This window comes from Cebus imitator, unplaced genomic scaffold, assembly GCF_001604975.1.
Source record: "Cebus imitator isolate Cc_AM_T3 unplaced genomic scaffold, Cebus_imitator-1.0 Scaffold0, whole genome shotgun sequence".
NCBI classification, from domain to species: domain Eukaryota; kingdom Metazoa; phylum Chordata; class Mammalia; order Primates; family Cebidae; genus Cebus; species Cebus imitator.
Window position 1 is genome coordinate 20,242,402 of NW_016107315.1, and position 24,346 is coordinate 20,266,747.

The following is a 24,346-nucleotide window of genomic DNA, read 5'->3' on the forward strand; positions in this document are numbered from 1 at the left end:
GTGCCTTTTGACCGAATGGCACAGGGAGGTGGGCATTAAATTCAAATCACGGCTAACACGAGCTAGTCTCGGGAATTAAAGGATCAGAGCGTGCCTGAGCCTTTCACTGAGGGAATGGGAGGCACTGAAGATTCGGGGAATAAAGAAGAAACGGAGGGACTGTCCTGCCTACCTTCCCGCAGCTGCCCCTCCTCCCCAGTCAGCTTCACGCCCGAACGCCGCTCATTTCAGGGGCTAAGCTGGGAGCTGCATGCGCATTGCCTCAGTTTCCCGCTCGGCTCCTGGGGCTATCTTGTGCAACCTTCCCTGCTCGGAGTATGAGGCACAGGCCAGGGTAATTCTCCATGCTGGGTTGTCGGGGTCTGCGGAACTCACTGAGCGTTCCTTTTTCCTGCCCTCAGGTGAAGATTCCTTGCGCCGCCAGCCAGCGCTGGCGCGTCCCGGTGTGGCCTGGGCTCCCGCAGGGCTTCTGCCGTCACCCTTGCTGCCGCGCTCCGGTGGCCTCGCAACCCCCGCCTCCCACAGAGCCCGCAGGCGGCTGTCGCTCCCGCCTCTCCCTGCCAGTGTAAAACGCTGCTCTCCCTCTTCCTCCTTCAGGAAGCGCCCCCCTGGTTGGGCCGGGGACCCAGCATCCCCAAGCTTGGAGCCGGTCATTGGAGGCAGAGCCCTGGAGCTTTTACAAGTCAAGGATTACTGGTGGTTCCAACGTCGGATAGTCCCCAAATTTCCCACCCTTCCTGGTCACCCTATCCCACCCCGGCGGAAGGGGAGGGTACGGTGCAGGATAGTTCTGGAGCCTCCTCTTCCCCCTCCACTCTCTGGCTGGCTCGCGGGTTATCACGACTTACCCCACCCCTCCCTGCGTCCTGACTTGGGAGAGGCCGGGGGTCCCGCTGTCCTCTTGCTGGGGGCGCCCCCCAGCGGCAGACCCCGCGCGCCCCGCCCGGGAGGACGGCGACCTCTCCGCCCCCTCGAATGCCCCGCCCCTCTGTCGCCCTTGGGTCCCCACCCCGCCACCGGCACACAAGCACGCAGACTTGGGCTGGAGCCGCCCTGGGTGTCAGCGGCCCGGCTCCCGTGCACGCTCTGCTCCCGCCGTCGCGCAGTTTCGGCACCTGCGGGTCCCTGTATCCCCGCAGCTGTCGCCCCTGACTCCGTCTGGGCCAGGGAGGGCCATGATTTCCCTGCCCAGGTCCCCGGTAACCAACTTGCTGCTGTTTTTGTTCTTGGGGCTGAGTATCCTCGGTGAGTGAAACCCGGACCTGGAGGGGACTTGGGATGCGGGATGGGGTGAATTTGACCCTGAGGGAGAACTTTGGGCCCTGCTGCGAAACTATGTCCCATGACTCGCCCTCTTCCCCTGACCTCCCAGCCCCACCCCAGGGCATCACTGAGGGGCGCTGACTTCTCTCAGCGCTTTGGCGGGGACAGCTCCCAGTTTGGGTGTGAGAGGGATTGGGGAGAGGGAGAAGGTAAGGGCATCTCGCGGAAGATCTGGATACCTCTGGGGTGAGTTATTGGAACCATTCTTCTCCCTGTCCACTCCCCACCCCCACCCAGCAGAGCCGGATGAGCTGAGCCGCTAGATGAGACACTGGCTAAAGAGCTTAAGGACTTAACTTTAGCCCCCTCTCATCCCCGACCCCCCACACAAGCTGATGAGGAAGATCCCCCGGGGGAATTCCCCTGGTCCCCAGGCTTGACACACGCACTTCGGGTCAATTCCCCAGCACAGATCCTCTCTCTTGCCCCCTCCTGCTTCCTGCCCTGGGAATCAAGGGAGGTGCCCCCAAAGGACGACCGTGAGGTCATTTGGGACACAGGAAATGGCGGAAGGGTTCAAATGCACAGAGAAACAGAATTGTGACACCCCCCACTCCAGGTTCGCCACCACTATTGGTTCTCAGAGCCAAAGGGACGAGGGGAAACTGGGAGGAGGGTGTCCAAGGGTCAGAGAGGAAGGGAACCTCCTTGGAGAAAGTGCTTGGGAAGTGTTGGAGTCCTCCAGGGACGCTGGCTTCAGCTGGAGTTGGGGTGGCTCAGAACTCCACCTGGGAGAGAAGGACCGGCAGGACTAGGCCCTTTTGAACTGTTTCACTTGCTTTCCATCAGGCTTTCTTGCTATCCTCCTTCAAGGATCTTGCATGGTGGTGAAGGGTGGGTTTGGCCATATTTAACTCATTGCTCGGGTTGGAGGATGTCAGACAAGTAAGGCCTGGAAAGATGTAGAGTGAAATTCAGCCACAATGATGGGGACTGAGGTGAAGATCACCAGGGTCCCCTTTAGCCTGTTTTGTGTCCCACAGGTGTTGGGGCATGCAATATTACAGTTCTTGGACGAAGTGAGTTTCAAGAACAGTCCCCCTGGCCACACCAAAGCCAGGGATGCCTGCTCCAGGATCCCTCAAACTTCTCATTCCCGCTTTCCCAACTTCAACTTCTCTGTTCCTTCTGCATTCCACCCCAACTCTATCCCCCTTCCTTGTGGGAGGGGGGGTAGGGGCTGGGATCTCTGAAGCAAGGGAGGACAGCTCAAGTTGGCTGCCTGCTATCCCAGGCTTCGTCTGCTGCTCATCTGCAACCCTTTGTCCTACCCCAGCTTTGAGCCTCAATTTGTCATACTGAAGACCTGTACTTGAAAGTTCTATTGGCACCCACCCCCGATGGGTTGCCCAGCTCCCGCCAGCTACTCGAGGGTTAATGGCACTGGTGACCGCGGGGCAACAGGCAGGCGCCCGGCTCCACTCATCTGGGCTCTTGGGGAGGCTCTCCCGCTCAGCTTGCTCCTCGGAAGCTCAGCGCTGCTGCCCCTGGGGCGTGAGAAGCCCGCGGGGGGAGTTTCTCAGAGAAAGAGGGAGACTAAAAATAGTAGCCCTGGGGAGCGGGCCCATTTCGCTCTCCTTCGGCCCCTGCCGGCTCCCTCACTCTGGTGTCCGAGAGGGCTGTGAGCCCGAAGGGTCCCTTTCTTGGGCTGTCCCTGTGTCCTTCGCTCAGACCCAACCAGCCTTCTTTTCTCACCCAGTGGCTCCTTGGACCCTGGGACCAAAAAAAAAAAAAAAAACTGACCAGTTAGGGGGCTTTCGAGCCAGCAGACACCCAGGACGGAGGGCAGAAAAGCCTCAGGCCCTCTTCTGTTCCTAGTTTCTGACAGGGCGAAGAGCAGGGAGCCCATGCCCAGACCCCAGTGTGTCCATTACAATCTCTTTCAAGCCTCCTCTACCTTCTGTAAAGTGGAATTTTAAATGTGGGACCTGGGGAGGACGTTGGTGGTCCCCAAAGTGAAGGAAGCGCGCGCCCCTCCCAGGCCCCAGGCAGTTTCCTGGCGGAAATCATTTCTGCCCGCTCTGTCGGTGTGTGTTGCAGGAAGGCTGAGGGAGAGCCCGCACCACCCGCAGGCAAGGCCCCAGGCGCGCCGGGCCTCGGCAGAATGGCCAGTGGGCAGGGCCCCCAGGGGGCGTCCATTCCTTGAGGCGGGGATTGTTTTCTCCGGTAGAGCCTCCGGTCTAGCGGCCCTCCCCTTCATTGTCTTCTGCCTTATCACTGGGTACAAATTTCCTGCCCAGACCACAGGGATCCTCCAGGAAATGGGAAGGGGGATGCTACGAAGGCCAAGGAACAGAGGTGGGGGTTCTGTACAGCGCAGCCGGGAAGCGGTGGGGGTGGCGTGCATCCTGGCCGGATCAGCTCCCAGTGCTTAGAGGCCTTCAGCCTGGCTCTGCGAGCTCGAGGGCGGAGAGCCGGGCCTGGCTGCGGCCTCTTCCCACGGTGTCGGCCGCCTGCTCGCCACGCGGAGGTGGCGTCTTCAGCTCCCAGGCAGAGCGCCGAGGCCTGCGGGGAGTAGGGCCTGGGACTAGGGCGGCCAGCATCCTCAGGCAGTGTGCAAGCCCGAAGTTATTCCCCAAAGGGCTTAGCATTTAGCTGCTCCGTTGCTTCTCCGAAGGGCGAAGGATGAGTATTTCTGGACACTGTGCAAACGATAGCCCCCTCCTTGAAACCTACGCCCGGGTCCACCCCCTGAACGCCGGACACACTCAGGGGAGGCTCTATACTTGTCCGGATCGCCGTTCGGGCTGCCCGTAATTCCCTGCCAACCGAGAGGCCTCTGCTTAGATTGCCCGGACTCCAGAAGGGCTCCCAGGTGCTTTCTGGGTTTCAACCCTCCGTTTTCCCAGGGAAGCCCGCTGTTGGGATTGTACAGGAGGGCAGGGAGCACCACATTCACTGAGTCAGGCTTGGGAGCTGGGCCGCTGTACACTCTCCAGCTCCCGCAAGTTCAGAAGGAGCCGCAGGGTTAATCAGTAACCAGGCGGCCTCCCAACTCCCTTCGCTCATCGAGAAGTAGGTAGTGAGGGACCCTGGTGGTCCTGAGCAGCATCGCTACTCTCCCTTGGCTCTCGCTCAGGAAAACTGGGGAAGCAAGTGGGCTTTGTGTAGCATACAACAGAAGCGGTCGATCTTCCCTTTCTCCTGACATCTTCCCCTCCTGACTGGAAATCTGCCCCGCGCCTCTGGATACGAACAAATGAGTAGAAATGTGTCCCCATCCCCGCTACAACCGTAGAGGCTGACGGTGGAGAGAGGAAGCTGTGATGAAATGAGGCAGGACACTGAGCCAGTGGTCCCTGGGCACCCCTTGAGGCCTCCTGGGGCCGGACCCCGCAAGGTTCCTCCTTCGCCATTGCGCAACTTTCCTCATTCTCACGTGGAGCCGCGTTGGGCAGGGTTCGCGGGCGGAGCTGGGAGCCCGTCTGGGGCGCTCACGCCTCGCTCTTGTCTCCAGCGCCCCCCTCGCGCGCCCAGCTGCAGCTGCACGTGCCCGCCACCAAGTTGCAGGCGGTGGAGGGAGGGGAAGTGGTGCTTCCAGCGTGGTACACCTTGCAAGGGGAGGTGTCTTCAGCCCAGCCGAGGGAGATGCCCTTTGTGATGTGGTTCTTCCAACTGAAAGAAGAGAATGAGGAACAGGTGAGGGAGGAACATCTCTCAGCCAGAGGCCTGTTGCGCCCAGCCGGGTTGTAAGGAAAGAGCTGGTAGCGGTGGGAGGGGTGGCGAGGGAATGGGGGCCGGGTCATGGGGGCCGGGGAAGGAGTTTCAGGGAAGAGCAGAAGTCTGCACCAGTTCAGTTTTTGTTCTGATATTAGGGACTTCCCAGTTATCTTTTGCCCAACTTTCCCAAAAATTCTAGGACACAAAACACCGTGAAAGTGGAGAGGCATTTTATTTGGTTATGGAGGAAAAAGGAGAGGAAGAATGGAAGTTGAGGGCTGAGAAAGCTTAGGGGAAGTAACATGCACGACTTGTAAAAGTTAGCATATTTCTGGCCGGACTTGGTGGCTCACACTTTTAAACTCAGCACTTTGGGAGCCTGAGAAAGGCAGATCACTTGAGGCCAAGAGCTGGAGACCAGCCTGGACAACATGGTAAAAACCCATCTCTACTAAAAATAAAAAAATTAGCCAGGTGTGGTGGTGTGCACCTGTAATCCCAGCTACATGGGAGGCTGAGGAAGGAGGATCACTTGAACCCACAAGGCAGAGGTTGCAGCGAGCCAAAATCGAGCCACTTTCAACCTGGGTGACAGAGTCAGACTCTGTCAACAACAACAACAAAAAAGCATATTTCTGTTTTCACATTCTCTGCTTTGAATACTGTCGAGTCACAGGCCAATTCTCTTCCCAAATGATCCTTACCTGTCACCTTGCCCCTTTATACCACCTTGAGAGCCAAGGGGCCATCTCCTCCCACAATCTCTGACCCATCTGTCTTGACACCAGGCTTACATCCAAATACAGATGTACCCAGAAGAGAATGAAACAATGTTTAGGAGCCCCTGAAAACTGTTCAAGGAAGTCATTTGGGTTTTTTTGAAATGGGATCTCATTCTGTTGCCCAGGCTGGACTGTAATGGTGCAATCATGGCTCCCTGCAGCCTCTACCTCCCCCACTCAAGTAATCCTTCCACCTCAGTCCCCTCCTTAGCTGGGACTGCAAGCACACGCCACCATGCCAGCCTAATTTTTGTATTTTTTGTAGAGACTGTTTCACCATGTTGCCCAGGCTGGTCTCGAACTATTGGACTCAAGCAATCCACCTGCCTCGGCCTCCTGAAGTGCTCACAGTCGTGCTCTAACATGCTCAGCCTCATTTGACACTTAAAAAATTTTTTTTAATATTTTTTCCTCGAAGATTCCTCCCCTATTGTGTAAGTTTCAGGTCTTACAAACCTGGATCTACCCCAGCAGTCTGAGTTGCTTGCATACATACCTCCTACCAACATTGTCCCTGATCCCACTGTCATGTCACCTTTCTAAACACCGCAACTGGGAGATGAGACAATGCACAGGAACCAAGAACTGTTCTGGTGAAGGGGACCCAGGGGCAGTGAGAGGAGTCTAGGGACAAAAGGTGAATGGGGAGCTGGTTCAGGTTAGAAGAATGGGTACACGTGAGGGGCATTTGGAAAATGACAGTTGGGGGAGGGAGACTGGCTGAGCCTGCGGTACAGTATATACATGAAGTAGTAACGGGGATGTGTTATGCCCCACACCAGGTGTTGGCCTACATCAATGGGGCCACAACAAGCAAACGTGGAGTATCCCTGGTCTACTCTATGCCCTCCCGGAATGTGTCCCTGCGGCTGAAGGGTCTCCAGGAGAAAGACTCTGGTCCCTACAGCTGTTCTGTGAATGTGCAAGACAAAGAAGGCACCAGTAGGGGCTACAGCATCAAAACCCTAGAACTCAATGTACTCGGTGAGTGAGAAGCACAGACTTGCGGACTCCTCCCCACCCCCACAGGGAGGTCTGGCAGGTCTCTCTCCTAAATGGCTGAGGGCAAGAGTTAGGAGAGGGACAAATGAAGTGACAGAAGGGTGCGGGGCAGAGGGAGAGGATCGGTGGGTCTCCTGGTGTGGTTTTCATCAGTCTCCCCTTCCCCAGTTCCTCCAGCTCCTCCGTCCTGCCGTCTCCTGGGTGTGCCTCGTGTGGGGGCCAACGTGACCCTGAGCTGCCAGTCCCCGAGGAGTAAGCCCGCTGCCGAATACCAGTGGGACCGGCAGCTCCCATCCTTCCAGACTTTCTTTGCACCAGCGTTAGGTGAGGACACTTCTGGAAACAGCCGAGACAGGCTGGAAGGGGAAAGATGAGAGGTACCACAGGGACTGGGGTGAAAAGGGAAGCCGGTGCTGACAAGTACTGGGAAGGAGGAGGAAGATGTGGAGGAATGGGGGGCAGAGAAGATGCCCTGCCAGGGCAGGTATTGTGTTAGGTGCATTCATTGTGTGTACTATCAAGAAAGAGGCTCTACAGCTGGAGTGTCTGTGTTCAAATTCCAGCTCTTCTAGTGACGAGCTGTGTGTGACTTGGGGACTTCATTCCTGAATTTGTAAAATGTGGAGTTTTTACACACCAGCTTGAACTCATTAGTGTGACTTGAACACACCAGTTATGAAAAATATTTTAGGGATAACTGAAACATTTTTAATATGAAGTATTTGATGATTTTAGATAATTATTTTATCAATTTCCAAGGCGTGGCAATGCTATTGTGGTGATATGGAACAACCTACTCCTTTTTTTTTGGAGATTTATGCTGAAGTGTTTGCTTTAAAGTGTCTAAGTAAAAGAAAGAAAATAAATATGGCCAAAAGCAAATGTTGGATTTAGGTTGTGGGAATACGGATTTTCATTTTGCCTCTCTTTCTACTTTTCACATGAGCATTTTTATAATAGGAACTTTTTCTTTTTTAAAACAATCTTTATTACCTCACAGGTTTGTTGGGAAATTGTGGTAAGTTTGTACACGTAAAGAATCTAGAGCAGTCTTTGATGCAGAGTAAGCAGCCAATAAACGTTAACTGTCATAATGATTAGTCTGTATAGTCCTTTCAACACCATCAGGGAGGTCATCTTGTCCCAGTTTTACAGATGAAGAAACTGAGACCCTCAGATATCAAGTACCTTGCTTAAAGTCAGTCCTGTGGCCTGCTCTGGAGCCCACGTGTGCCTGTTCCTACCCCAGTGTTCTTTCTCTCTCATCACGCTGTCTTGGCAAAATAAAAGTAAAAATGGTGTTTTGGCTTTTTTGAGCATCACTTTCTCTGTAGCCTCCGGTCAGATTTCCACTGAGGTCAGTGAATGAGGAGTGAATGGAGAGGGTATTGTGCTAGCCAGACCGCAGCTGGGAGCCGATCCCAGCTGTCACACCTTTCCCCCGATTCAGGGAATAGATAAGCTATGACTCCCAGATGGTCAAAGGGGACATTCCAGAGAAGGGACAAGATTTTTTTTTTTTTTTAATGGGAAAGAGGATCCCTGGACTGATGGATAAATTGTGTCCACAGATATCATCCGTGGGTCTTTAAGCCTCACCAACCTTTCCTCTTCCATGTCTGGAATCTATGTCTGCAAGGCCCACAATGAGGTGGGCACTGCCCAGTGCAATGTGACCCTGGAAGTGAGCACAGGTCAGTGAGGGGTAAGTGTGGTTAAGAAGAGTGGTCAATGGTGGGAGAGAGGTTGCAAGAGGGGAGGAAGCCTGTCTGCTGAGGCCTCTCATTGCAACAGGGCCTGGAGCTTGCCCTGCTCAAATGTTTGTACAAATATTTGGTCTGTGACTGGCCATTTCCTGCTTGACAGCCACCCCTCACCTTGACAGGGAAAAAGAGAGAATGTATATGGTGGCAGGTGGGGTCGGGGGAGCAGGATTGAAGAGATGTGGGAACCCCTCAGCTGGGTGTGCCCCTCTGACATGATGCCTTTTCCAGGGCCTGGAGCTGCGGTAGTTTCTGGAGCTGTTGTGGGTACCTTGGTTGGACTGGGGCTGCTGGCTGGGCTGGTCCTCTTGTACCACCGCCGGGGCAAGGCCCTGGAGGAGCCAGCCAATGATATCAAGTAAGTATTCCTGGTCTCTGCTGCAATGAGGGCTCTTCCAGCTCTCCTCACAGAGTCTGAGAATTCAGGCAGCTCTCATCTATTGGAAGGAGGGGGTCAGTGGCTGAAACATATTCCTGTGGGCAAGTTTTAAGGGAGAGGGAAAGGAGTACTGAAGTGTGCAGGGAGAGATAGAATATAAGATCAAGCCTGTAGAAACTTTCTCCTCCTTCCCCGTCTCACTTCTGACCTCTTGTTACTTCTTTGATGACTAGGGAGGATGCCATTGCTCCCCGGACCCTGCCCTGGGCCAAGAGCTCAGACACAATCTCCAGGAATGGGACCCTTTCCTCTGTCACCTCCGCACGAGCCCTCCGGCCACCCCACGGCCCTCCCAGGCCTGGTTCATTGACCCCCACTCCCAGTCTCTCCAGCAGGGTCCTGCCCTCACCGAAACTGCCCACGACAGATGGGGGCCACCCTCGAGCAGTAACCACCATCCCTGGTGGGGTTTCTTCCTCTGCCCTGGGCCGCATGGGTGCTGTGCCAGTGATGGTGCCCGCCCAGAGTCAAGCTGGGTCTCTGGTGTGATGACCCAGCTTGTCATTGGCTAAAGGATTTGGGGTCTCTCCTTCCTATAGGGGTCACCTCTAGCACAGAGGCCTGAGTCATGGAAGAGTAGTCACACTCCAGACCCTTAGTCCTCTATCCCTACCTCTCTTTACTGTGGGAAAACCGTCTCAGTAAGACCCAAGTGTCCAGGAGATTGCAGAAGCGGGAGAAGAAGTGGATCTGGAATTGGGAGGAGCCTCCACTGCACCCCCCACCACCACCACTTCTCCCTGTGAAGCCAGATGCTGAAATTAGCTACACACCAAGGGCCCTGGCAGAGACTGCCAATCACCGAGTCTCCAGGCCTCCTTGATCTGTACCCCACCCCTATCTCACACCACCCTTTGCTCCCACTCCAGCTCCCTGCATTGATATAACCTGTCCGGCTGGCTTGACTAGGTTTTACTGGAACAGAGGATAGGGAATGTATTTTTTAAAACTAACATGAAATGTGTGTTTTCATTTGCAAATTTCAATAAAGATGCATTGTGTTTGTATGGGATAAGAATCAAATTGCCTTTTCAAACTAAGAATTCTAGAAGTTGAGCTTCTGGATAATGCAAAGCAGACCCCTTCCCAAGCTGTGTACCCAGGAGGGCTTCTCCCCACAGGATCAGAGCAGCTCTTCGGGTGTTTAGAAGGGTCCTTGTTTGTCCCATGGAGAAAGGGAAGAGACCCTAAGCTGCTCTAAGCAGCAGGGGGATGTAGTACGCTTTGGAGCAGGAGCTTGAGGGGTATGCGTGCCTCACCTGCTTTCCTCTTCAGGGACAGGGCAGAGGAAGCTCACTTGGGCTCCTCTCCCAGACCACAGCATCCTTAACAAAGATACCTTCTTGCCCATCTGGAAGAGATACCCCTTGTTACTGAGGGAGAGCTGGGCATAGTATGGGGTGTAGGTCTGTGTCCAAATTTTGCCATGTTTCCTGCCAAGGGTGGGGTCTCCTTTAGGTTTCAGTTTCTCTGCCCCTAAAATGGAGTGGCTCTGGGAATGGAGAGAAGCTCATTTCTACCGAGACTCCTACCATCCCCAGTGGTGAAATGAAAAGTGGCGTGACAGAAAGGGTCTGTGGCCTGGGGCTCACAGTCACAGTGAGGTCCGAGGTGGGGACACCACTTGCCAGCTCTGGGGTATCAGGACAACTCCGTCTTCCAAAGTCAGCTTTCCTTCCGGAGCTCCAGTGCCAAGCCTGTCTCCGCAGAAGGCCCACCCCAAGCCCAGCCCTTTTCCCAAGGCCTGACACCTTCAGACCTTGGGGAGAAGAGGAAGGAAGGAGGGAGCAGGGATAGAGGGACTGCCGAATTGGGGCTGGAAGGGAGGAGGGAGGAGCACTTTTTTTTTTTTAACCTGTGGTGCTGGCCTCTCCCCTGTTTGCTCTGAGATACCAGTCTCGCTCCTGCCCAGTCCAGGCGGCTACCCTTGGGTGCTCCCTTCCTTCCCCGACACCCCAGACTGACCTCGACAGACTGCCCACCTGGCAGGAGCAGGACAGCTGGACACGGCCATGGCCGGGCTCCCGGGGCCCTTTCTCTGCTGGACCCTGCTAGGCTATCTGTGCCTGAGTGGTGAGGAGGGGCTGGGCAGGATCACGACAGAGCTGGAGGGCACAGGCCCGGCTTCCCGGCTCCTGGGGACCCACTCTGTCCCTGCCAGGCCAACTAAGGCTGCCGTGGGCCATACGGGCCCTAAGGTGCCTGGGGTGAGGCCAGGAGGGGGTGTTGAAGGCCAAGAGGGCAGAGGAGAGAGGCCCCCAAGCTGGCGGAGTTCAGCCTCTCCGTGGTACAGGCCTGAACCATCCACCGCAGGGGTAGTGTTTTTCTCTCTCTGCTAAACACGCACACCCTCTTACCTGGCCCAGTCTTGGCCCTTTTACCCACAAAGACCCGGCCAGTCCCGGAAGCCTCAGGTTTTGGGAAGGGAGGGGTTGGATTGAGGGGAAAGGGTTGTGCTCTGGGGAGGGAGCCCTCAGCTTTCAACGTAGATGACCGGAGTGGGCCCAACCCTCCAGATCACTGGAATTTGGGTTCCCCGCCACAGGGCTGGCAGTGGAGGTGAAGGTACCCACTGAGCCGCTAAGCATGCCGGTGGGGAAGACAGCCGAGCTGACCTGCACCTACAGCACGTCCGTGGGAGACGGCTTCGCCCTGGAGTGGAGCTTTGTGCAGCCTGGGAAGCCCATCTCCGACTCCTATCCAGTGAGCTGAGAGCAGTTGCATGAAGCTGGGTTGGCTTGGAGAGACAGGAAGCCAGGATGAGGGCAGGGGTCGGGAGGGGGCATTTGCGGATCAGTGTGCTTGGATGAAAAGGTAAGTGGGCTCTGCCTAGATCTTCTCAGGGCTGCAGTCTGCCTCACCCTATATCTTCCCTTCCTCTCCCATAGCCCCTATTTCCACCTCCCCTGCCTTAGTGCAGTCAGAGTTTCAGTTAATATATCCATTGACACTAAGGTGTTGTGACTGATACCAAGATAATACGTGCCTCTTCTGGCTCTTTGAGAGAAAGAGAGAGACACAGATCGAGAGAGAGGAGAGAAAGGAGAGGGAGAGGGAGGGAGGAAGAGAGAGAGAGAAGGAAGAGGGAAAGAGAGAGAAGGGAGAGGGTGGGAGGGAGGGAGAGAGAAGGGAGAGGGAAAGAGAGAGTGCACAATGAATCTGGTTCATTTAGCACCTGAAAAGGGGTGGTTTGGGGAGACAGCCTTCGAGGTTCCAGCCATAGGGTATCAGCCTCCCTGGCTGACGTAAGTCAGGGGCCTCGTACCTAATTTGAGGATGAAGGACTGTAGAGTTGATCAGGCAGAAAAAGGCACATATGTGTGTCTTCTGCCTCTCCCTAGATCCTGTATTTCACCAATGGCCATCTGTATCCAACTGGTTCTAAGTCGAAGAGGGTCAGCCTGCTTCAGAACCCCCCCACAAGGGGGGTGGCCACGCTGAAACTGACTGACATCCACCCCTCAGATACTGGAACCTACCTCTGCCAAGTCAACAACCCACCAGATTTCTACACCAATGGGTTGGGGCTAATCAATCTTACTGTGCTGGGTAAGGCAGGCTGGGGATCCACCAGCGACCTACTCTTTCACATACTCTGAGAGTTTGCACTGGTCCTGCTAAATCTCCTATTTCTGACTTTTAGCCCAAGTACACAACTGCACTGGGGGCCCCAAGGGAAAATACTCCCTTTCCAAGTCTTCTAATCCAGATGGTCATACTCCAACTCCACCCTCCACGGAGGGCATCTCCTCCATCAGGGCCTGATAACAGAGTGTGTGAGAGAAAGCCTTTCCCATACATGGGGATCTGAGTCTGTCCCCAGCAGCTCTATCATGGGGTAACCTCTCATTGGTAGTTGGATTCTGTCCCTCCCAAGGTCAGTGGCAGAGAAGGGGAGTGGCGGTCAAAGGAACAAGGGCCTCTATTACTGGGCACTAACCTCATGCTCAGAGCTTCTGTCTCACCCCAAACTAGAGGCTGCTCAGAGATGAGCAACCAGAAAAACTGTCAAAGAAGCTGGCAGTGTTTAGAAGGAAAAGAGAAGACCTAGGATGTGGTGTATATACGGTTGCCGGATTCAACCCCCAAAGGCCTGTCATGTGGAGGAGAGATTTTAATTTCTTTGTGGGCCCAGAGGTCGGTAACTGAAACCAATGGGTGGATATTGTTACACACATTTTGGCTCCACATGAGGAAGAATTTTCTCTAACAATCACAATTTCCAATAGTGGAAATCCCTCAGTTCCTGGGGATGCAGGGGTGTGTGGACACAATGACCACTGTTTGACAGGGGTATTGAAGTAGAGAATGTAGCACCTAACGGAGCTGGGAGTGGGGTCGGAGGATTTCTGAGGAACTTTCTATGGTTTTTGCAGTTCCCCCCAGTAATCCTTCATGCAGTCAGAATGGGCAAACCTCTGTGGGAGGCTCTGCTGCACTGAGATGCAGCTCTTCCGAGGGGGCTCCCAGGCCAGTATACAACTGGGTGCGTCTTGGATCTTCTCCTACACCTTCTCCTGGCAGCATGGTTCAAGGTAAGGGCCAAGGGCATCAGGAAGAGGGGATTGGACACCTGGGGAGATCTGGTCTCTAAATCCCACACAGGCATATTACCAGTTCCATGACCAGGGGTATGAGACAAACCACTATACCTTTCCCTGCCTCCTCTTCCTTGGCTTCCTGTATTGTTCCCTCCTGCCTGTCTTCCTGCACAGTCTGTGGCCGGGGGATCCTGGGAGTATTTCTCAAGCTACATATACTCCTGATATCCTGGAAGAGAGTAGAAGGCAGGGAGCATTCTGATGATGCCCACTCATCTGCTTTGGGGAGATTTATTTTAGGTTTCCTAAGGGTCATGGATCATTTCCAGACTTCCTAGAGAGGAAACTGAGGCAGACTAGCATGGATTGGCTTGAATCTTTTAACCAGTTTCTTTGGAGGAACCATATACATAGGAGCCGTAGTTTCTTAGCTTCCTCTTCCTGGATCCAGTTATTCTCTCTCCAGCCCGAGGAAACATCTTTATCAATCCAGAAATGAATGATCCCCACCCCCAGATCACTTCCTTGTGTGTGCTCTGCCTTCTAAGGCAAGCAGTTTAGAAAAGCATTTGTGTCAGCTTAGAGCCACCCTACAGGATGCAGTTTCTAGCAATCAAGCCTTTTACACCAAACCAGGAGCCTGACATCAGCCAGCCAGCACCCCACCCCGACTCCATTGCCAGTGTCTGAATCCTTCATGAGTGTGCAGCCCTCTTCCTCCCCAAAAGGCAGTTATGTAGGGTGGAAAGAACAGGTAAATTGCAGCAGCTTTGAAATTCCTCTCTGGGTCACTTCAGACACATTACTTCCTTTTTCTGAACCAGTTTCCCCACCAATAAAAAAAAATTAGTTCCCGACAGGATTGTTATAAGGATGAAATGAAATGTGCTATCCTCACAGAGGTGCTCAGAGTTGAATGAGTGGTGGAATACTCCCTCTTCATCCTCTAGATGAGGTGTCTGGCCAGCTCATTCTCACCAACCTCTCCCTGACCTCCTCGGGCACCTACCGCTGTGTGGCCACCAACCAGATGGGCAGTGCATCCTGTGAGCTGACCCTCTCTGTGACCGGTAGGGATGCTGGGTGGAGGCCAGGCCAGCAGGCTTGTGTTGGGAGGCTGCATGAAGTGGTCTGCTGGTGGGCCAAGGAATGTCTGCAACTCTCTTGGTCCTGTGTCTCCTTAGAACCCTCACAAGGCCGAGTGGCCGGGGCTCTAATTGGGGTGCTCCTGGGTGTGCTGTTGCTGTCAGTTACTGCGTTCTGCCTGATCAAGTTCCAGAAAGAGAGGGGGAAGAATCCCAAGGAGACATATGGGGGTAGTGACCTTCGGTGAGCAGGAGGGCTGGGGGGTGGTGCAAGGAGGGAGGAAAGGGCTTGGGTTAAAAGTGGGTGCCTGCAGCCCTCAAACTCTCACATCATTAAATGTGTTTATGGGTAGGTGTTGTTCAGCTCTGGGATTTTCTGGTGACAGCAGTATAACCTGTGGATTTGAGGGCGAAGGCAAGCAGTACAGGGTGGAGTGGCTGGTCCACAAGCCGTGGCAGGGAAGTTCAGTTTGCAGGACTGTCCAGTCCCTCCTATTTAATAGTTTACTTTTCTGTTTTGAAGGCATTTTCATATACTTTAACCACCTGGGAGTAGTAGTGGCTTGTAGATGCCAGAAGCTGTATTTGTCCTGAGCAGTCAGCTGAGTTCAGTTCTTCTATGGAAGAAATCAGGAAAGGGGAGGGGAAGCTGCCTCTGTCATTTACTTTAGCTGCCAGTCAGGGTGTAGGATAGGGATCAGAGCAATATTTCTCCAAGTGGAGTCCTCAGATTACCTGGACAGAAATCATGGGGAACTAGTTGCACATTCAGATTCAGGCCACTTCCTAGCCTTCCTAGAGTTGTGTGTTGGGGAGTGATGAGGCCCAGAAACTTCATTTTAACCAAAGTTCCACAGATGATTCTCATGTACAGTGAGAGTCATCCAGGTTAGAGGACAGCCCTCTTCTGCAGGAGACTTCAACTCTTCACTAAGAACTTGCCTATACCCATCAGGGAGGATGCGGTCGCTCCTGGAGTCTCTGAGCACACTTCGAGGGTTGACTCTAGCAAGGGGCTCCTGGAAAGACCCTCATCTGCCGGCACCGTGACGACCACCAAGTCCAAGCTCCCTATGGTTGTGTGACTTCTCATCCCTGAGGGCGGTGTGGGGGAATATCAGTAATTAAAGTCTGCGGGTACCATACTGTCTCCCTCTTTCTGCTGGTATAGCGAATTCCTCTAGGCGGCTCAAAGAGTATTAACAGTAAGGGAAGGAATGGGCTTGAAGTCGGAGAAATGATGCTGTAGGTAGGCAGGAAGTTTGGTTGGGTAAAAGGGGTAGGTTTCAACCTAGGTACTTCCACCTCACCCCACCAGTCCTGATTTTTAGTTTGGCCAAAGGAGACTTGTTCAAGCTCCAAGCCGAGGCCTTGTGCACCCAAACTCCTTCCTCTGGCACCCTCTGAACACTTGGACATTCCTCTTTATTGTTCACATTCCAACCCAGCACAGTCACATGCACACACGGAGATAAAAAACCTTTCGGCCACAGCCCCAGGAGCCCAGCGGGGAGCGGGGACGTGGCCGACAGGGGCGGGGCGGGGCCGCGGAAGACTCCTCCTACCAAGCCTCCCAGGCGCTCGGCGTTTGCGTAAACAAGAGAGCTGGGGAGGCTGCCCTCCACAGTGCGCTGGGGAAAGGGGAGAGAACGTGACAGGCAGGTGTGGGATAGGGACTTCTCTTCCGATCAGAGTAAGGGGCGTCGACACCATAAAAACCCTCTTCTCTTCATCTCGCCCCAGATCCAAAGTCCTGGGGCTAGGCTTGGGGCACGAAGATGTAGGGCGCCCCTTTTAGCTGCGCACAGAACGAAAGGACGTTTTTTCTTTAAGTAATTGTACTTGGGTGACGCTTAGGGCGCCCTCCGCAGTGCGCGCAGGAAAGCGCACTGAAGCTGCGGAGGCAGAGCTGCATGCTGGGTGCGGGGAGAGGTGGGCGAGAAGCAAAAGAAGGATTTGGGAGCGCAGGGTTTACAGTGGGGTGGGGTGGATGGGCAAATGGGGACCATACTAGACTGTAGAACTAACTAAAAGGGCACGGACTCAGCGACTCCGCGACGACAGAGCCTGCCTGGGAGAGGGAGTCTCTGGGACGCAGGGGGCTCCTGTAGCTGGCAGGTTGCTGGGCAGGAGGGGGTCACAAACACGGCAGGGAAGTCTCGTCGCAGCGAAGGGGACGCGGCATCCATCTCTCCTCGGGAACTGAGGGGAGAGAAGGTCTGAGAACCCATCCTCTCTTGCTACTTCCTCTCCCCACTCCCTTCCCCCTTTCTGTACCAAGATTCCTCGGGCGGGGAGTGCCAAGGGGCCCCAGTCACCCAGAACCCCCAGCCTGAGTCATGGCGCTGAAATGAGCCCCGCGGCAGGTATGTGTGCGCGCCATGATGTGTTTTCTGCCCCTTGGCCAGACTTGTGCAGCCAAATGGGGTGACTGAGCATGTCTTAGTCCAGGTGTGTCCCTGTTGCAGCCTTGGGCGTCTTGATGTGTCCCTACCGCAGCCTTGGAAGTCTGAATGTATCAGAAAACGCAAAGGCGCGGGGTACATCTTCCCTCGCTGGGAGGGGTGAGGGTGAGCAGAGGGAAGACATGGGATTCAATCCTTTTCTCCTACCCCGTCGCCTCGGGGCCGTGTTCATTACCTTTGAAAATGCTCAGTTCTTCTTCCGTCCAGGGCAGGGCAGAAAGGATGCAGGAGAAACAGGTGAGCTCCTGGAATCCACTCAACCCTCAGCCTCTTCCCACCCACCCACCTCCCGACTCGGATTTCTATCCCTCAATCTTTAGCTCCCTCCATGCCCCCCTGCACCCCCTAGCCGGCCCTTATTCTCCCCCTGCTCCTTCTGGGGAGGGCTGCGGCTGTGAGCTCGCCGCGAGCTGCCTCACCTGGCCTAGTCTCCGCTGGGGCCGCCGCCCGCGCCTCCCCGGGCAACCCCAGCTCCGCCAGGCCCCCCGGGGCCCGGGCCCTTCCGGCCGCGCTCTCCGCTCTTTATCTTCTTCCGAGCCATGTGGCCCCGAAAACTCGCCTGGATTTTGGCGGCGGCCGCGTTGGCGCCGGGATCGTCCAGCGGGATGTCTAGAATGTCGTCATCTGGCTTGGAGCAGGCGTTCTCCTGGGGGCGGAGCAGGAGGGTTCTTGTGGGGTCACTGGGTCTTGACTCCGCGGGAGTGGGGTAGGAATAGAGAGGCCTGAGAGATTGAGACTATGGCGACGCGGGGATGGGAGGTGCAGAGAGGGGTGCCGCGCCTGCAGCAGGGCTGTGGCACGGACACGCACTGAGGTGGGGGCAGCGACAGGTGAAGAGGAAGGTTCAGGGCCAGGTGGACAGACGTGTCTCAATTCAGGAAAGAGAAGTGCAGGTAGGATTGGGTGTAGGAGAGCCAGGTCCATCACCAGCATCCAGTTAGGGGTCTGCAGAGCTGCTTGGAAGGTGGAAAGGAGGAGCAAGGAAAACAGCAGCAGGCACTCCTTGAGTGGCCACCTGTCCCTCGCTCTCAGAGGGTACCTCCAGCTCAGAAGGACCCAGTCTGAGTCCAGGGTTTTCCGTGGAGAGGGTGAAGCCTCAGTGCCCCAGCCCTCTCCCCAGTAGAACTGCAAGAAGCTCACAGCTGGAATTAGGGCAAGGATGGGGATACTAGTCAGTGAGCCAGCCTCCCCCACCTAAGGCTAGAGCCCCAGAAATTGTTTTCCCATTGACTCTTCATTTTCCACTGCCCAAGAATGAGCTCAAACACAGAAGATAGGAGATGATTTGGAAGAAGTGACAGGGAAAAGGCTTCACTCCAAGAAAATAAAGAAAAAAGAAAAGAACGAAGGAAGGGAGGGGAGGGAGGGAGGGAAAGAAAAGAGAAAAGAAAAGAAAATAAAGAAAATGAAAAGGCCAGCAGGAGTAAGAAGCCCTTTCCAGGGTATACTTATGAGGAAGAAAGGAATCACAGTGATAGCTACCATTTAAGCACTTACCTTGTTCCAGGTGCAATAACAGTGTTTTACAGGCATTATTTTATTTAGTCCCCCTAAAATAAAGCGGTGATGTACCTTTTTATTGTTACCCTTAATAAACCTAATGATTAGACTGTTTAAAAACCTACCTGGCTCATACAGTTACCAGTGGACCCAAGGTTCAGACCTTTGTGTTTCAGAGTCCAGAATATATTTTTACTCCTACTTTGTAGGATAAGCAAATGCAGCCCAGTCAACCAACCAAGGCTCTACCATTTGCTAGAGGTGTGTAGCCTTGGGCAAGTTATCTAATCTTTTCTTATCGCAGCTCCTTCCTCTAAAATATCAGAATAATAATATTCACCTGTATGGGTTGTGGGGAAGAATAAACAGCATGCTATGCATAAAGTCTCTGCATAAAGTCTCCTGCACAACCTAGCTGCTCAATAAATAGTAGCTCTTAGGATTGCCTTAAAAATAACATTGTTAATGTGAAATCATTGTTTTGCAGGCCAAAAGCAGTCATATAATAACAGTTTCATATAGTTCAACCTAATAATAATCAGGCCCACCTCTACGCCCCAAACTGTTTATGTGTCTCTGACAGCCTGCCCTAGCTGAAAGAAGAGGGGGTGAGGGAATTGATGGTATAGAATGCAGAGGAAAGGCTATGGCATGGAGAGGAATTCAGCCTCCGAGTCCCTTTGTTGCTTACCATTACTTACAGTATTAGCGTGAGTCGGGATGGGGATGATTACCTTGAAGTTAGAAGGACATTTCTCTTTTGATCTGGCCCTCTGGCTTCTAAGAATTTGCCTTGATTTTTTTTTTCATGAAGACTTCCAGTGCTTTCATTATATTTTTCTTCTAGGACACCAGATGACCAAGGTTTCACATAATAACGATAGTTCAGTTCTGCACATTCGCTCTCCCTGCCATCACCCATCCAGCTCATAGAAGTAGACAGGATATGAGTGAGGCTTCAGTGATCACTGCCCTAACCAGATTCTCCCCCAGGAGCATAAACTTAAATTCCAGACACCAAAGCCCAGGCTTATAAATGGCTCCCCTCACCATGTTTCCCAAGGTTAGCTTCATTTCCTGGGCTTCATATTCTTCAGTTTGTGCTCAAGATGCCCACAGTCAATTTAAAAACAGTTAAAAGGAATTACATTTTGGTAGAAGACACCCCCACACCGCAAAAAAAAAAAAAAAAGAGTTACAAAGAGGCAGGTATGGTTGTGGAGGGGCCCAACACAGGTCTAGAATGCTCCCTGACATCTTATTCCTCACCTAAAATCAGAAATGACTCCTTTGGGATTTTTTATTCCTAGAACTCAAGTCTTTCTTGGGATATCCTCAGGGAATAGTGAGGCTTCTTCTCAAAAGAGGGTGACAATCATAAAAAACCATCCCTGACCTCCCTCTCCTCCTTGGCCCTGCAGCTGTGAAGGAGTGGGAAGGTTGAGTGGAGGAAGGGATATCTGCCTCCAACCACGCTAGACCCGACCTGCTGTCACCGCCCGCCCCAGCTGGATCCAGAATGGAAAGCTGGAATAACAGGCAAAGCCACCCCCGACACTCCAGGCTCCTCCCCAGAATCAGCTCCCTCTCCTGCCAGCTGAATTTTCAGGACAGAGCTGCCAGGTGGCCAGTGTGGCCACAGGTGGAACTGGAAGATTAAAAGGATCTGGGGAGGGGCTCATTGGTCATGGGGCCTAACTGGTGCCTTCCAAGGTTGCTGGTGTGTGCCTGAGAGTTCCACAGGAACTAGGGACTTCTGGGAGGGGCGGGGGAGGTGGAAGGTACACAGGTCAGCAAAGCAGGAGCTGAGGCTTCTAGTTCCAACTGGGCACATCACTTCACCTCTGAGAGTCTCATTTTCTTCAGCCACAGCTAGAACTTAACCTAATGAATAAAGTCTCTGTCAGCTCCCAAATCCTAATAGCTTTAAGGATTACTCCTGCTTGCTGCTTGTTATGTGTCAAGCCCTGTGCTAAGCACTTTGCACATATTACCTCATTTAATCCCCATTTTGGAAGTCAGGAAACAGCCTCTGAGACATTTTGTAACTTACCTAAGGTCACTCAGTTGACAAATAGTGAAGTGATCAGATTCAGTAGCCTCTGCTGCTAGCCACTGCCTCAGGGCAGGTAATTATTTCTATGAATTCAGCAGGGCCAAGCCAACTGGACTAAGAAAAAGAATCGAGTAGGATCCAAAAAATAATAATAATTCTTTGCCTTTTCATACGCAGTGAATGCAGGAAAAGTCACATATATATGGCTATGTAAATCAGCAACTGCAACATTTGAATCAAAAGGAATAAAAAACCATTCCTCTGTCTCCTAAAAAATAGGCAGGTCTGTTTTCTTCTTCCTCATTTCTATTTGAGCCTCTGTAGCAAGGAGAAACAGGAATAACGCAGGACTAGATTCTTCCCAAATACCAGGTGAGGTGGTCAGTGAGGAGAGCTCCAGAATCAAAGATGAATAGGGACCTGCCTCTAGCCCCCCAAGAGGTATGCTGGTGTTCCTACGCATCCTAGCTCCCTCCCAGCACCAAGTCCAGCCCTCCACAGCAAGGCGAGGAAAATGCCCACCCCAGCTCTCCCCTTCCCCACCCCTCCACCCATCACCCCTTCTTCTTCTTCCTGCCCCCCTACACAGTCTGATAATGGTGCTCTCTCTTGCTCAGCCCTTTGGCCCTGCCAACCTTGGGAAGGCTCCTGGGTACATGGTGCACTGAAGGACATGCCCCAGGCCCTGGGCCTCAGGGTTAATTGTGTATCTGCTTCTTCTTTACCTTTTGAGTGGGTAACCTCTCCTTTTTTAAGGGACACTCACTCCAACCATGTCTTCTAATCCCAGTATGACACTCAAGGGCAACAGTTCCAGGCAGAGACCCCCATATCCTACTCTAATTACTACTGCAGACAGAGGAGACCAATTCTATTCCTTCCCTCGCCTCTTGGATTATTTACTCACCTCTTTGACCATGTCTCCCACTTCCCCTTCTCCAGCAATATTCCCCTCGCATCCTTACCTCTCCCCTCCCCCCAGCTCCTTTCCCAGAACCTACCATCCATTTATCCTCTCTAAACAACACTGCTGGGAGGAGGGGCTCTTCCTCAGTGGAGCCCAGGAACCTCCATGAGGAGCCCATTCTCCCTTCATATCCACAACATTGCTTCCTGTAGAATAACAATCAGAGGGAAAAGCCTGGAAGGAGATATGTTATCAGGGTGTTCTCCAGGGGGTGGGACTGTAGGTGACTGACATGTTTTTTTTTTTCATACTTTTCTCTAGTTTTTTACATTTTCTATTATGAGCAGATTGCTTTTATATATTTAGAGGAGAGGTTAAAGCACAGCTCTTTGAAGAAGACAGGGCTACGTTTGACTCCTACCTCCACACTTAGGAGTCATGCTTCCTTGGAAAAATCATTTAACTTTTTAAACCTCAGTAGGCACATCTGTGAAATAATACCTACCTTGCAGTGTTGATGTGATGATTAAATATTGGGTAGGCATTCACAAACTGACAACTATTATTGACACTAATAAGAGTTAAAATCGCAACAACCACCACTTACCCCTAAGTTTTCTCTGCCTCTTGGTACCCAGACATGGGAAAGTCTCACCTATTACAGACTTGGGCTATCCTTTCTTTTCAAAGCTCACTTTTTTTTTTTTCTTTTCTATGCCATGGGGTGGCAAAGTCAGTAACCTCTTCTATCATTTGCTGGTTGACTGAATGACTGAAAATACAAGGATTTTGGAATAGTCTTTACCCAAGTATAGAGGCAAAAAATAAATAAGCAAACAAATTTCATATACGTATGATCACTGTAGTCTTCCGGTGAGTCAGGGGCCAGGTCCTGTGCCAGGCGCTTTCATACCGAGTCACCTTAACCGTAACCCCCTCGGGCGTTGGGCACTCGCAGTACCCAGGTTTCCGCGTGGGCGCTGACAAATTGCAGACACTTCCTTCCCTCGCCAGCAGGGCTCTCTCGCGGTCACTTCACTCAGCCCTCTCCAAGGGAGAAGGCCTTGGGGGCCGGGACAACCCCTCCCCAGAACCACCCTGACTAGGCTCTTTGCAGCCAGCATCACAACCGAGCTAACCAATATGGATCGATTACACCAGCCTGCGCTGTACAGGGCGCTTCGGCGATCGTTGGGGGGTCATGAGGATCAGCGTGTCCGCCCACCGACGGCGGCGGCAGTGGGATGGGGAACGGGGTGGGGGCCGAAAGGCGGGAGAAAGGAGTGGCCGCAGTGTCTCTAGGCGACGGTTTCCAGCGTCTCTCTGGGGAGGACGTGCCTCCTCTCGTCTAACCTGCAGTTAGCTCCCCGGTGCAGAGCCCTGCCGAGCTCCCGGTCCAGCCGAGGCTGTCTGGCGGATGGGCGCTCAGACGCCCCCGCGAGTTGAGGAGCATTTGTCCTAGGGCTTCCAAGTCGGGCGGGCGCCTTCCACCATCCACCACCCACGTCTCCGCAGGGACCCCTTTTTTTTCTGCTCCTAGGTCTTCCGCGTCCACTTCCAACCCTCACTCGCCCTCCAGGGCGTTCTCCTGCGTCTCTCGCAGCAGACCCCGCCAAGTGCCCCTCCCCCGGGCCCTCTAACTTACGGTGCAGCAGTCCATGCCGGTGGCAGGGCTCCTCGGCGGGGAAGGAGGCTGGCGAAGGGCGGGGGCCTGGGGTCTGTGTGGTGCCGGGTGGGGGCTCTGGGACAGCTGGCCTCCCGCCGACCCGCGCCGAACCAGCAGCTCCGCTCTCGGGTCCGGTCTCCCGCGCTCGGCTCCGCTCGCGAATGTAACCTGAGCCCCACGGCCGGGCAGCCAATCAGGAGCAGCCTCCGGCAGGGTGGGCGGGGAGAAGCGGAGGGAGGACCACGCCCTCTCGCGACTCCCTCCGCCGCGCTCCGCCTCCCGCCCCGGCCCCTTCGCCTACACGCTTGTATCCTAGCCGCCTACACACTCCATCCTCCCGGGCGCAGTCCCCTGGCTTGCTAGGCGGCAGACTGCCAGGCAGATGTACGCCGGAGTAGGCAGAAGGAGGCCCCCGACACCCTAGGCACAAACACACCCACATCTGGGCACAGCAGCCCCTCCCGCTCACAGAAAACCACGCACCCCTCCACACTTCCACAACCTAGCAGGAGTCCCAAATATGGCTGCCTCTAACTTCACTCCCCCTCAGTCCGCAAAGAAAGGCTCCCTAAGATGTGCGGTAAAAAGGTCTCATCATCACTCCTGCCAAGAAGGAGAAACCTGTTGGTGCACCCTGGCGATGGGCATGCGTCCACACAAAAGCCCACAAGCCCCACATGTCCACATATGATTTTCCCAGGCCTTCTTCCAGCATACAGACACTGCAGCCACAACCTGCAAAAATAACTACGCAGACCTTCAGTTGCAGGTAAATGCGGGCACCCTGTTGCCGGCGCTCGGCCCTCAAGCAAGCACACGGACAGTCACCCAGCTCAAGCTGTTGGCATTACATATCTATTATCGATCTGTCCACATGCCCTGCAGCAAACAAACAAAATCATATCTGCACAACACCTATTTTGTATGTATTTGTATGTGGGCACCAACTTGGAAGAAGTATCCTCCTCCTCTTCCTAGCAGACTCTGCCTAACCTCTTGACCTATTGCCTCAGGTTAAGACAAAAGCTGGCCATCCTCGCCCTTGCTCCTGAGAAGATGAAAAATATCCTAAACCCAAGTATAGGGAATTCGAAATAATTGGCTCTTGGGTCCATGATGAGGCAGGATGTGGGCTTCGTGAGAGGCTGGGAAGGGGA

General features: G+C 53.7%; 3 protein-coding genes across 4 annotated transcripts; 2 read left to right on the forward strand and 1 right to left on the reverse strand.

The window, feature by feature from the left end:
- Window positions 1-1,005: 1,005 nt before the first annotated feature.
- On the forward strand, window positions 1,006-9,987 carry ESAM (endothelial cell adhesion molecule). The gene is made up of 7 exons (XM_017524053.2): window positions 1,006-1,245; window positions 4,781-4,962; window positions 6,548-6,749; window positions 6,936-7,091; window positions 8,339-8,461; window positions 8,762-8,888; window positions 9,143-9,987. The coding sequence occupies exons 1-7, from the start codon at window positions 1,176-1,178 to the stop codon at window positions 9,456-9,458; spliced, it is 1,176 nt and encodes a 391-aa protein (XP_017379542.1). The 5' UTR covers window positions 1,006-1,175; the 3' UTR covers window positions 9,459-9,987.
- Window positions 9,988-10,078: 91 nt separating this feature from the next.
- Window positions 10,079-15,740, forward strand: VSIG2 (V-set and immunoglobulin domain containing 2). The gene is made up of 7 exons (XM_017524068.2): window positions 10,079-11,042; window positions 11,515-11,672; window positions 12,311-12,518; window positions 13,346-13,504; window positions 14,461-14,580; window positions 14,695-14,839; window positions 15,551-15,740. The coding sequence occupies exons 1-7, from the start codon at window positions 10,982-10,984 to the stop codon at window positions 15,678-15,680; spliced, it is 981 nt and encodes a 326-aa protein (XP_017379557.1). The 5' UTR covers window positions 10,079-10,981; the 3' UTR covers window positions 15,681-15,740.
- A 262-nt stretch (window positions 15,741-16,002) lies between these two features.
- On the reverse strand, window positions 16,003-23,396 carry NRGN (neurogranin). 2 transcript variants are annotated; one of them, XM_017524084.2, is made up of 4 exons: window positions 23,169-23,396; window positions 17,480-17,706; window positions 17,236-17,253; window positions 16,003-16,797 (listed from the first exon to the last, which is right to left on the reverse strand). In XM_017524084.2, the coding sequence occupies exons 1-2, from the start codon at window positions 23,181-23,183 to the stop codon at window positions 17,485-17,487; spliced, it is 237 nt and encodes a 78-aa protein (XP_017379573.1). In that variant the 5' UTR covers window positions 23,184-23,396; the 3' UTR covers window positions 16,003-16,797; window positions 17,236-17,253; window positions 17,480-17,484. The 2 variants fall into 2 exon arrangements, with proteins under 2 accessions (XP_017379573.1, XP_017379581.1); XM_017524092.2 differs by having other exon boundaries at window positions 17,236-17,256; window positions 23,169-23,330.
- Window positions 23,397-24,346: the final 950 nt, after the last annotated feature.